Genomic DNA, 14,096 nt, shown 5'->3' with positions numbered 1-14,096 from the left:
TTTGCAATCGTTCCAAATCTTCTTTTTTACAACTTGATTTATACAGCAGTATATTTGAGGATTTGACTGATTTTACTAATTGGCAAACTGACCATGTGACATAATATGTATATTATTTAGGATAATCTATACATTTCAGTTAAGGTGGCAGACAATGGTCAAATAGTCTTTTGTGTTTTACCTTGTTTTGTGTGTGAAGTTCTTTTTCCTATTGTGACATATATTGTCACTTTTTTCTAATTCAAACGATATTTTAAACATAATCAGGCTTGACCACACATGAATGTTTTATTATATAAAGATATAATTATAAATACATCATATGTATATGAATGTTTTTGAAACAATTAAAGTTGTGTGCTATATAATATAGATGATAATGTGTCAGAAAAAAGATCGAGTGGTCAATAAGAATCTACCTTTCTTTCGGTAAAGTTAACAGAAAAACAAATGTCACTTAAATGGCAGATGGATCATATGATGACGGTAATTGTTGTTTGCATTAAAACGTACTCTGTTTACAAATGACTATGATATCTTATAGTCCTTGGGTTGTCAGCTGTTCTATGCTTCTCCAATGAACTCATGCCAACATGACTTATTGTTGCTAGAATAACAAATGATAACACATTAAAACAAAAACATACATACCACGTTATTGCAATTGTTTAATATTTCTTAAATAAATCAATAGAATATTTCAAAATAGTAATCATAAATTGTATCACATAACAATTAACTGATGATTGTGTTTAATGTTTGGCTAGATTGTTCATGTGTAAAGTCCACAGTCTCAAAATTACAATAATTATTAAATGATTGTCTACACGTCTGCTTTGAATTGAAACGTGATAACTTTTTGTTAACACAATTTATACGGATATGTATGATAAATGTGATATTGCTAGATACATCATGCCTTTCTAGGCCTCATAATATTTTTTATTCTTTTACACTGATGAAACTCATTTTCAAAAGATACAGAGACATCTAATTCAAACATAAACAGAAGTAAAATGATATACGTACATAGAGCTTTTTAATATGTTTGACTGAATGCGCAATTTAAAAACAAAGACATGAACGATCTGCTTTATAAATATAATACATTTCTACAATCCAGTAAAAGAGGAACAGTCAAATTCATAAATCGAAAATAAACTGACAACGTCATGGTTAAAAATTAAAAAAACAAACAGACAAACAATAGTACATACGACACAACATAGGCAACTAGAGAATAAGTAACACGAACCCCACTAAAAACTAGTGGTGATCTGAGGTGCTCCGAAAGGGTAAGCAGATCCTGCGCCACATGTGGCACCCGTTATGTTGCTAATGTTATAACAAATCCGGTAAATAGTCTTCGGGTGCGGGAATTTCTCGCTCCATTGAAGACCTGTTGGTGAGTTTCTGCTGTTGTCTGTATTATTGACGGGTGTCATTTTTATAAATTTCCTGTTTACAAAACTTTTAATTTTTCGAAAAAATAAGGATTTTCTTATTCCAGGCATAGATTACCTTAGCCGTATTTGGCACAACTTTTTGGAATTTTGGATCCTCAATGCTTTTCAACTTTGTATTGTTTGGCTTTATAAATCTTTTGATATGAGCGTCACTGATGAGTCTTATGTAGACGAAATGCGCGTCTGGCGTACTAAATTATATTTCAATTATCTAAATGACAATTAGTTCAAATGAATGAGTGTTTATCTTAAACATACAGTAGAAATTGCAATACAAAATCAAAACATAGCAATTTGAACCACTGTATAGCTGTAGTCAGATGCAAATTCATAATTGATAAAATAGAATCAGTTTGTACTTTTTTTTGGTGATTATTGGTTATGAATCAGAAATAAAAAGATGAACATAATTGGTCAAAGCATAGGATGACCACAAGTCTAAATTGTATTAGTATGTTGAAGTACTATTTCATTATGTTTAGTAATCTGCAGATCAAAATCGATCACAAGTCGGTCACTCGCATAGAGTACATATAGGCAGAATTATCTAAACTATCCGAAGAAAATACGAAAAAATAGAATTAAATAGAATGGTCATGTTCAAATAGTACCAATTTCAGACAGTCCCTGGTTGGCAGTAAAATGAATAAGGATTCGCTTAAAAAAACATTTTAAATGGGCAAATACTTACAAATTACAGTTACTGTTAGTGCACACACTTAAAAAGATAAATAAAACACCCGTAAAAATAGTTAAAATTATACTATACAACTATTGTTGTTTATCTGCATTACTTTACAGAAGAGGTATAGATGTATATCAAAGGGCAATAAAAATAGCTAATACGAATAAAAATTATAAAACAAATTTCTCGCTACTATTGTGAAGAATTGTATCTCATATGCTATACATGTTCGATCAAATATCTTTTTTCATTACAAAAACAAATATACATTTACAAATTCTATACGGTTTGGCACAACATAAAAGAGACACGGTTTTAAATTTAAACTGTATTCAATTGATGAACCTTCTATTGCATGCATGTAGCCTTTCGTCTGACTTTTGTAATATCAAAATAAACCAAGGATTTTTTAAACAGTCATCTACAATTATAGTAAAATAAAACAAAACATTTTACTGCATATTCATGCACGCCAGATAAAACAGTGTTTCATTTTCTTTGTAAATAACAACAAATGTATACAAGTGGAATAACCATTTTTTTACTTTGACATTGTTTTTTTTTTATATAAGAGGAATAACTGTATGTTCCCTCATTACTTTAATTCACTATAGTCTGTTATATCAATTATCTGGCGAACAATATCATTTTCTCTGTAATGTTTTATACGACCGCAAAAAAAAATCTATCAGCATGTCAAATTGTTTTTGGTCATGTTTTATTTTTACTTTAAGCTATGTGTTTGCATTTATCTAAATATGTGTTTTACACACACTAAACTACTAATTTATATATAACTATAACCGGATAATTTGCGCTGTACTTAAGGTAATAAAAGAAATAACGTTAAATTCAATAAGACATATTGCAATATATAACGACATGACTATTGTGTTTAGTCTCAAGGACAACTAATTGAAGTTTCATTTGTCATACATTAACATCTCAAAGAACACAAGATTGTGATAGGATTGAGGTAAATCTGTGTTACTTACATCCACAAACCTTTCCTGCAAAAAAAAAAAGAAATTAGAAAAAGGTAAGCTTATCAAACATTTAAAAACAATGTGTTTACTGAGTCTGGTATAATTATTAACTTTTAATGATTCTCATCTCATACTGTAATATATAAATGTTTGCTCTAATATATTACACACAAAATAATGATTATTGGACTTAATTCAGTGAATTCAAACAATGCTTTCACAATTATAGTACGAATGATAGTTTTGTGAAAATCTTAATCTGTCGTAATACGTGATACCATTTTCGATATATCGACTCAGATATATACATAATGCTGGCTGGTACAAAACACTTCCCACGTTAATCCACATGTACTGGAACCTTTTTACAAATCCTTTGCCCATTTTATTGTTTTAAAACTTGCATTTAAAAATAAGAAAAATAACTTGTATTCTCATTCGGATGCATAATTAAAAGAAGTAATGCACTAGAGCTCGACAAAATCAACAAAATCAAAATAAATCAACATTCCGCGAAAGTCTATTACTGATTTTGGCGCATTTAAGTCATTTCAAAACATGACATCATACAAATGAAAACGTTAGAGTTAAAAGTTTTCTGTTACATGAACAATCTAAATTCGTATAACATGTATATTATTGTATTTAAATTGATTTTGAGGTTGGTTTTAGTTTACTTTTCTATTGTATTGTATTATTCCCATATATACTGACCGACTTTAGAAACGCAACACAAGATTATCTTGTTGTTATTTTTGAATAAATGTGTCACCGTGAAAAGCAAAAAATTGCCTGTTACAAACGCCAAAATGATTTTCAGAAAGGTAAAAAAATTCTTTCTGACAAGTTATGGATTCTGTTACACTTTCTAATTTTGCATTTGTTCAACCCATTAATTGGTAAGGGCAATTATGCGGTTGGAACTTGAGGGCTTTAAAGGGTATTCCTCAGTCGATTCTTTGGCAATTCAGTTGGTGGGAAACATTTATGACATGAATCTGTACACAATGGCACTCGGCAATTTGATTAGCAGTTGACGTTGCGGTCGCAAACATGTCTAGCAAATGACGTTGCGTTATCAAATTCTGTTGACGTTTCATTGTCACTACACGTTTATCTGTTCATTGATGGCCAGTAACAAATCTTGTCTACTTGTATCGTTGTTTGAAGGACAAGTTTTTTTTCATACAGTATGGTTGCAGCACGTTTATATGTTCATGTTTGCAGTATTCTTATGGGTTAATTCGGTTTTTTTATTTCTCAGTCTTGGCAATATGGAGATGCAACATTTTTTAAGTGAGGCAAAGGATTGAAAGAACTGTTTCACAAAGCAAAACAAAACTGAAACAATTTTTCATAAGTCCAAAATTTCGCTGGAAGAAATTCCTGCGACTTCAAAAACTCGGTATGATCAATAACCACAGGTTAGTCAGATTTTGATTTTTTGTAAAGAGAAATAAGTATGATAAGTAGTTGTAATAGAATCAAACATGATTTGGTAAAAAAAATCAGTGTTGCGTTGTTAAAGTCGTTCAGTATATAAACGTGTTGTTTTCATTATTTTACTGATTTCAGCAAGAACATGGCGGCTCCGTAGTTGAAATGTCAACTTTGGATTTGACGGTTGCTTACGAGAAAAACATGTAAATTAAAAATGACAAATGTTGAATTGGAGGATAAAAAGAATTAAACAGTTTTTTTTCTAGCGGCTGTTCACGAAATAACACATGCAAGCCATTTATTTCTTAGAATGCTTGAGTTTTTATCTAACGGGGAGTAAAAAAGAACAGCAACACACACAGTATATTCTCTCTCGCTTTAGTTTTGTAATGACCGTATTTGTCATATTAGAATCGAAATAATTTATGGAAGGCACATATTGTTAGAAATTTACACATGGCCTGGGCCTTAATATTCGTTAATTTTATACCTCGCTAATGCTCAGGATAAAATTCGAATATCACAGCCAAGGCCATGTGAAAATTTCAAACAATTTATGGCTTACATGAATCATTTCTTAAGTAAACTTCATCAACACATTTGCAATATATAAAGGCATGACTATTGTTGATGTGAGATAGACTTTTCTTTTTTGATGCATTAAAGAACGAATGAGTGTGATATGATATTAAGGTAAATATGTGTTACTTACATAGATACCCCTGAACTCCAATAAAAATATTTCATAAGAAAAGTTTAAGCTGAACAAACATTTATAAAACAGTTTTACTGTGTCTGGTATAAATATAATCATTTAATGATTCCTATGACATACTGTACAATGGAAACAATTGCTCTAATATAAGACACAAAACATATATAATTGGACTTAATTCAATGGTGCATTCAAATGATGCAATCACAGTTATAGTGTGACTGATCTTTTTGTAAAAACCTAAATCTGTCGTAATATACGCAACAGTAAAAATTAAATATTTCAAAATTACCAGTAATTGAACGTTAAAAAAATATGCTTATTTAGAATCATGCAAATATGCTATGAACACGAAAACAAAAGAAAAGAAAGCTAAAAGAATTGAACGGTCTATGTTTAATGAATTGTTTATATAGTTCAAGTAATCAATATGAATACATGAACTCTCATGTTAATCTGAAGATGCTCTAAAGTATGTAGCATTAGTTACTGGATTACTGAAGTTTCATCAATATACCATTGTTCTCATATAAAAAAACGTTATTTCACATACACTTAAGAATCTCGCTAAAAATAATTTAAAGCACGAGCTATTTAGTTTTGTATGTGAATAAAACAATCTTCATAATGTTTAAGCACTGAATAGAATTAAAACTTTAATGCATACCCGTATCTGGATTCAACTGGTTTATCCCTGTAAAAAAAATACATGCTTGTGCCTTATTACGTGTTTTTAAGAAGTCACAAATTCTTACTTGAGTACACGAGACGCATGTGGTACGTTGTGTTCTTACAGATATTACCGTTATAACAGTTCAATAGAATTAGAGAAAACAATTTCACTTCAAGATTTCTATACATTCTGAAGGCAATATGCCGACTTTATTTACAAAGGAATATTACAAACACACTATTGGAGATACACAGTGTGCTATGGCATGTCCTAAAATCACTACAATTCCAACACGTTAGCAAATGGTTATGTTTTTTTATATATTATATGAATGTCTTGTCTTTTTAACTTGGGTTTTGGTGTTGTCTTTTTGCTTAATATAATTATGTACTACTGATTTTTATTTTTGGATTGCTTGGAGCTCAATACCCTGATATTTAATCTTTCTAGCGATCGTGTATTTGCGTTTTATTTTTTCATTAGCAAGAATTCTTTATTTTCAATATTTCAATATTTTACTTCAAAAGCAGTGAAAGATAAATGAATAAAGCATACCCATGAATAAACATTTTCCATCTCAAAATAAGTTAATCCATAATATATATTTGTTTTCTGTAATCGTCCATTTAATACAATATACTTACGTTACAACCTGCTCATTTCTGTAAAAAGAATACGATAAGCATTACAAAATAAAAAATACAGTATAAAACATTCAAAGAGGTGGTTATTTTTGTGCTAAATGTAGAGACATAAAATTGAGAATGGAAATGGGGAATGCGCCAAAGAGACAACAACCCGACCATAGAAAAAAACAACAGCAGACGGTCACCAACAGGTCTTCAATGTAGCGAGAAATTCCCGCACCCGGAGGCGTCCTTCAACTGGCCCCTTAACAAATATATACTAGTTCAGTGATAATGAACGCCATACTAATTTCCAAATTGTAAACAAGAAACTAAAATTAAAATAATACAAGACTAACCAAGGCCAGAGGCTCCTGACTTGGGACAGGCGCAAAAATTCGGCGGGGTTAAACATGTTTGTGAGATCTCAACCCTCCCCCTATACCTCTAGCCAATGTATAAAGTAAATGCATAACAATACGCACATTAAAATTCAGTTCAAGAGAAGTCCGAGTCTGATGTCAGAAGATGTAACCAAAGAAAATAAACAAAATGACAATAATACATAAATAACAACAGACTACTAGCAGTTAACTGACATGCCAGCTCCAGACTTCAATTAAACTGACTGAAAGATTATGATTTCATCATATGAACATCAGGCACAATCCTTCCCGTTAGGGGTTTAGTATCATACCATCATAACATATATGAGAAGAACATAACCCGTGTCATGCCAACAACTGGTTTTTGAATAAATGTGTTTAGTTCCGATGCAAAGACCCTATAAGTGAATCAATATTAACGCCAAAATATGCAATCTTTAATGACCTGACAACAGTATCGTAACTATATCCCTTCTTAATAAGTCTATTCAAAGGTTTTTTTAATTTTTGCGGTGAATACTGACACCTTTGTGCTTTATAAAAAATATTTCCATAAAAAATTGGATGTGAAATACCTGAACGTATAAGAAGTCTGAATGTTGAGCTATATTTACGAATGATTTCCTTATACCGATATTAAAATTTAGTAAATATTTTGACTAGTTTGTGATATCGAAAACCCTGGTGTAATAATTCTTCAGTAATACATAAATTTCTCTCGTTAAAATCAAAAACATTGTTACATACACGAGCGAATCGTACAAGTTGAGATATATAAACACCGTAAGATGGTGACAAGGGAACGTCAACATCTAAAAATGGATAATTAAAGATAGGAAATGAAAAATCATCTCTTTTATCATAAATTTTAGTATTCAGCTTTCCGTTAGTGATATAGATATCAAGATCGAGGAAAGGGCAATGGTCATTGTTAGTATTAGCTTTATTTAAAGTAAGTTCAACAGGATAAATTTCTTTAATATACATACTGAAGTCGTCATTATTGAGAGCCAAAATATCATCCAAATATCTAAAAGTATTATTAAATTTGTTTATCAGATGTTGTATCGATGGGTCTTTGCTTATTTTTGTCATAAATTGTAACTCATAGCAATACAAAAACAGGTCCGCAATAAGTGGTGCACAGTTAGTCCCCATTGGAATGCCGATAATCTAACGATATACAGAATCCCCAAAGCGAACAAAAATGTTATCTAGTAAAAATTCAAGGGCATATATAGTATCAAAGCATGTCCAATTGACATAGTTTTTTTTTGTATATTGCTACTAAAAAATGACCTAAAAGAGTTTGAACATATATATTCACATTCTGACTTTTTAAATGCCCATTTAATTAGGTGTGTGAATTTGTTCTTAATGAGAATGTGAGGCAATGAGGTATACAGGGTAGAAAAATCAAAACTTTGAACAGATTTAAAATCACCGATATAAGCATGCAATTTATCAAGTACTTCCAACGAGTTCTTGACACTCCAAAAGTAATTAATTCCACTTTTTTCGAAGACCTTATTTGAACAATTTATTATCAGGTTTTTAATTGTACCAAGTGTGCTGGTAAGAAGAATAGACAATTTAGTAGTGGAACAATGGCTTGAAGACGAAAAAAATCTATATTTGTAAGGTGTTTTGTGTAGCTTCGGAAGCCAGTACATAGTTGGGACTTTCATTGTATTTGGCTCTGCTTGTAAAGCGGTAGCTAAAAGTTTATGTTTGTTACAGATGTCGTTTTCTGAAAATGGGGTCAGTTGGAATGTTGGTGAATTGGTGATTTCCTTTTTCAGAACCTCAATGTAAAATTTATGTCAAACAATAATAATATTATTAGCAGCTTTATCGGCCGGGACAAAAACAAATTTCTTGGCTAGTTCTTTTAGTTTATGTTTGATACGAGAAATAGGTTTTGTGTGGTTATTGTTAATAGTAAAATGTTCTTTAAAATGTTGAATACGTATATCAACTATCTTCATTACTGAATTAAAAAAAGAGTCCAAAGATTTTTTTGTCAGCTTTTTCCCGTTTTATCCATTCACTGATAATATACAAATACATTACCGCTGTCCAGATAAACAAAACAATATTCTGAATATAGTAAATATATTGCTTTAATATTAATGAAATAAGACATGTTAAACGCATCATCGGAGACATAGTACATGTTCGTTATGTCTTGGTTCGTGTTGATATGGTGTCTGTTATATAAAAAGTACTAAATGATTTCTAATCTTTCACAGGCAATTCAAATATTTAAATATTTGAACATACAACTGTCAGTCGCGTTAGTTTAAATATTTCTTTCTGTCATCTGGCTTACAGTGAATATAATACTGTATATAAGCTTTTATGATAATTCGCTTTGGTGTTATTTCGTTCAAATTGAATACAACTCCTTAACTCAAGTCACTTTTTCTGAATATATCTAAATCAACTTTGATAGTACCAATCATGGGAAACATTTTCTGTATACTATGGTATATCATAACAAATGATAATGTCAGCAATAAAAAGTTCTATCATAGTAATACCAAAATAACCAAACGTACTCGACATAAAGTTTCAATAAATTAGAGAAAAACACCCCAGACAATTATAAAAACAACATTTTCAATGTTGACATTTTATTACTTACCTACAATGATTACATCTGTATTTGTATTTCTTTTGTGATTCTTTATACCTAAAATAATATTAACCAGGATGTAATTCTTATCTCTGAAAAAGCATGTAAATACATTAACACACTGCCATAAGGAAAAGACGAATATGACACAACCGTAACTTGTGCAAAAAAGTGTGTTAGTTTACAACGAAAACATTGGTATAACGTCATGTTCCAAGCACATTTTTGCCAATAAAGAAACCCTTCCATAGCGGACTATACGGCATTACTTTGTGTATCTTATTGAAAGCCTGACTGCTGCCTGTAATTGTGTAAAAAATTGTATTCGAACTTTAGTGAAAATTTGTCACGTTGGCAATCATAACACATCCCATTGTTTTTTTAAAGAACATCTAGAAAAACACTGTTCATTTACGAATATCTAGCCAATTATTTGTTATCAGCATATTGCAGTTCGTTTTTACATAAACTCTGAAAGTCACTTCAAATAACAAAATGCTGGACTGCAAATTTTGGTCTTCTATCTTGTATTTCTGTTGTGCTTTCGACGTTGTCTTCATCTTCAGTTTTTAATGTTTATGTTACTGTGTCTTTAATCATTAGAGTTATACAGTTGAGTAGAGTTTATGCTCATATATTTACCTTCAAATTGCTAAACAAAAGATGCATTGTATTACCTGGTATTTTTCTGGTTTTCAGTTTTTGCCATTAACGCTTTACCTTCTCTAAAACACAAAACATCACTACATAATAAGCTTATTGAAATTGGTTAATATAATATACAAGAAATAGATATAATCAGATTATTACATGGCATTTTTCATATTTCATGTATTATCAGCCCTAGATTCAATATCAGCCCAAGAGCCGCATGGGTCGAGGGCTGATTTTCAAGAGGGCTGGTAATACATGCGATATGAAAAATGACATATTATGATCTTTTAATCATATGTTTCAACAATGGAGAAAAATAACAGATTCATATATTGATCATTTTACGTGGTTCCCAAATAGAAGTTCAAAGAGTGAAAAGTTCACGTACGTCGGACCCCAAATTTAGAACATTTGACATGAAATATTTCTACCATATGCCTCAGCAGAGAGAAAAAACAACATTTTAATATGAACGAATCGACAAAACAAATTAACAATATACATTATGAAGACTGTTAGAAAATTCAGCCTTTTCAAAGTAGCTTTCTAAATTATATTTGAAACTTATAAAACATGTATTTATTTAATAATTTGTTTGTTTCTTATTTTTATCTTTTTATTATTATTTTACACAATATATTTTTCAGTATCTTTATAATTGTTTTGTGCACTATTTTGTAATGTTTTTCACTGAAAACGTTGCATTGAGGTGTATTTTCCGGAATTTGCCGAGTATCACCGGAATGCCATGCGATAACGTTATGGAAAGGCATGTGATAACAATGGAAGCATGTGATAAACTTTTCATATCAGCCCTTTAAGCACCAATTTGAAAAATATGGAATCTACGTAAATTTGATGCAATTATTATACAGTAAAAATCATATGTTATTTAGTCTAAGTATATGATAAATAGAGAATGATACATGGCAAAATCTGTATCATATGTCGTATCATCCCGAGACACAAATATCAACCCAATGGCCTTTATCCCCAAGAGATGATATTGGTCGAAGGTGGTATGGAATGTGCTACGGATTTTGCAATGTTTTAGAGGCTTTATCATATATTTTTACAGGAGAGTATTATATTATATGAACTGTTTTCGGATCCATAGCACTGGGTTACCTTCAGTTCTACTTTTGTCTTGTTTTAAAAGCCTTAAAAGAATTACTTACCTTACAATTTGCTTGCTGTTGTTTTAAAAATATTTTATTTATTGTATTTGTTTTGTGTGTTTTGTATTTTTTATAGTTGCATTTAGTGTGCCAAAAAGTAGGAGTGTGATAAAAGGTGTGATAAAGGGTGCGCATCAAAGTTGCGCGATATGGATTAAACAGCAGGCTATTTATCAAATATTAAAAACTAAACTTTATTTACTACTAAATATATGATAAAAGGTAAGTTGATTAGAATTTCATTATGTCATATACAAAAAAGTTTAGGTATATTTTAGGTTTCAGAAAATAAAAATATGTAGGATGCCAAACATGAGGAAAAAACATCTCTTTTAAAGGTAGGGAAATAATTATGTGGTTTATACAAGCACAAAATGAAAACAAAATGATTATATACACCAGGAATTATTAATAGAAAAATAACACTTGTTTTAGATTAATTTCCGAAGTTCCTTTCATGTAACTAATCACCACAAGGACAGCTACAATTAAGAGGGTTAAAAGATGGAGATGTTTTATAACTGAAGTATGCGAAGTGCTAAATACATGATCTTAACACAACCATCACAAAGATAACAAGAATGGTCAAAACAGTTTCGAACACAGTTTTTTTACATAAAGAATGAACAGTTATGACAGTAGCTTATTCATCACACGTGCCGTTTTAAGTGCAGGATTGGCTACAAAACAGTTAAATCATTCAGTAACTGAGAGTCCAAAATTATTGACAATAACTAAGTGCTAGATAAATGTCAATAGCTGTGTTTCAATAGTGGTATAAGTTGTTCTATGTATATATTCATGGTGTACATTTAATAGAGACACTCATACCTAAATATGCCAAAGAACGGTGTAAGTATAAGATACCGCATTCCGATAATCCAAATCAATCAATTTTCAACTGGATTGATGATGCTGAAACCTTGATTTATTTAAAAAGTCTTAAAGATAAAGTTGAAATGCCAGATGCTTAAATGTGTCGTTCTATCAAAGTGTCTGATTTCTATTTTCTTATAATTGAGATACATTCAATGTGGACTTCTGTTCATACCAAGCGAGCCAAAAATGACTCTTCGTCGTATCAAAATGAGCGTACAAAATTAGTCTGTTTTTAAAAATTTCTAACAACATTGTCTTTTCTAGATCCGTAGTATCAATCATAAAAATGTGGTGTTCTTATCTTACAACCATTCGTTAACCTGCTTTGTCTGTTTACCTCTTGAAGTATGTTCAACAGATGTTCGTTAGTGTAATAACAATTTTTTATTTTATGTAGTGTTGTTTGTCATTTGGTGTTTTTTGTTTTTTGTTTTTGTGATGTCATGGTGTTGTCGGTTGTTTTTAAGAACGCCTTTAAATGTCTGTTTGGCATCTTTTGCTCCGATTGCATTGCTACAAGACACACATTCCACAGATAGAGATATCATTTATTTAAGAAAATATTCCGTATACGGGGCAATTGTTAACACCATAATTAGTTTTTTTCTATGAATTGATAACTTACTTAAACTGTAACTCTCCGAATAGGCTGTCTATTTCTGTACCTAAAGGCTTTTTGTTTCTGTATGACACAGATGACCTTTCAGGAACTTGCTGTAATTCTATGTTGTCCACATCAACTTTAAGTTTCTTAAGTTTTTTTAACAAAAGTACATCTGCTATCGATTCCATTTCTTTGATGTTTTTTTGCCATTGTTGACAGTTTTCGAAATCTTTACGATGAACTTTGATTAGTGCAGACATATTATGTAATGCTTTCTGTTCCTTATCCTGCACAAGCTTAACAAAACCTTCGATTTTTTTATCAATAAGTTTCTTCCAGTAGTTGCCCTCTTCAGTTATGGTCTTGATGACTGCTTTGACTTCCTCACGGTAAGCTTTTGTGTACCTTTCAATTGTGTTTAGGTTTTGCCTCGATGTTGTTTCCTTTAATTCAATAACCTTGGCAAGTTCAGATCTAAGTTTTTTAGTTGATTTAGTCAGGTCTGTCATCAAATGGCGACTGTGTTTCTCGACGGAGCAAATTCTACAGACAGGAGTATCACAATCCTGACAGTAGAATAAGAAACTTTCCTTGTGGTCCGTACAAAGAAGTTTTTCTTCCTGGTTGATATCTCGTCCGCTTACAAAAGTGTGGTTTTTACAAGACTTTGCGCGTAAATGAGATAATTTACAGTTTCCGCAAAATAGCTGATCACACTGCTGACAGTAGTGTTCACCTGGTCCGCCAGTACATATTTCACAAGTCGATGCAGCAGCTTGTGCCATTTTGTATGTTTTTGTTATCACTATCGACAACCTTTGGCTAGTTCGTTTAATATTAGTGCGTACTCTGGCAGCTTTATCGTAAATACATATTACAATTATTATGAAAACCTGAATGAATTATTTAGATTGGCTTTTCAAATGAATTAATTTTGTTTAAACTTTATATCACAAATATAAAATATGTCAAATAACTTCTTTTAGTCAATGTTCCAAACATAAGCAATAATATTGAGTTATAAGATACCTTGTACAAACCATTGAAATCTTACTCATAAAGAAGTTTTGAAACTATAATAAAATATTAATTATAGTATTTGTTAACACTTATCAAATTGTGTGTATTGAATCTTATTAAATAAATCTGATTCATTACTCAATGAG

The 14,096-nt window shown here is 30.8% G+C and overlaps 1 protein-coding gene across 1 annotated transcript; it reads right to left on the bottom strand.

Moving 5' to 3' along the window:
• Positions 1-276: 276 nt before the first annotated feature.
• On the bottom strand, positions 277-13,786 carry LOC139486249 (E3 ubiquitin-protein ligase TRIM45-like). The gene is made up of 4 exons (XM_071271033.1): positions 12,952-13,786; positions 9,621-10,340; positions 2,158-2,229; positions 277-607 (listed from the first exon to the last, which is right to left on the bottom strand). The coding sequence occupies exons 1-2, from the start codon at positions 13,713-13,715 to the stop codon at positions 10,289-10,291; spliced, it is 816 nt and encodes a 271-aa protein (XP_071127134.1). The 5' UTR covers positions 13,716-13,786; the 3' UTR covers positions 277-607; positions 2,158-2,229; positions 9,621-10,288.
• Positions 13,787-14,096: the final 310 nt, after the last annotated feature.

Source organism: Mytilus edulis, chromosome 8 (genome assembly GCF_963676685.1).
Source record: "Mytilus edulis chromosome 8, xbMytEdul2.2, whole genome shotgun sequence".
NCBI classification, from domain to species: domain Eukaryota; kingdom Metazoa; phylum Mollusca; class Bivalvia; order Mytilida; family Mytilidae; genus Mytilus; species Mytilus edulis.
This window is presented reverse-complemented; position numbering and strand designations above follow the sequence as displayed.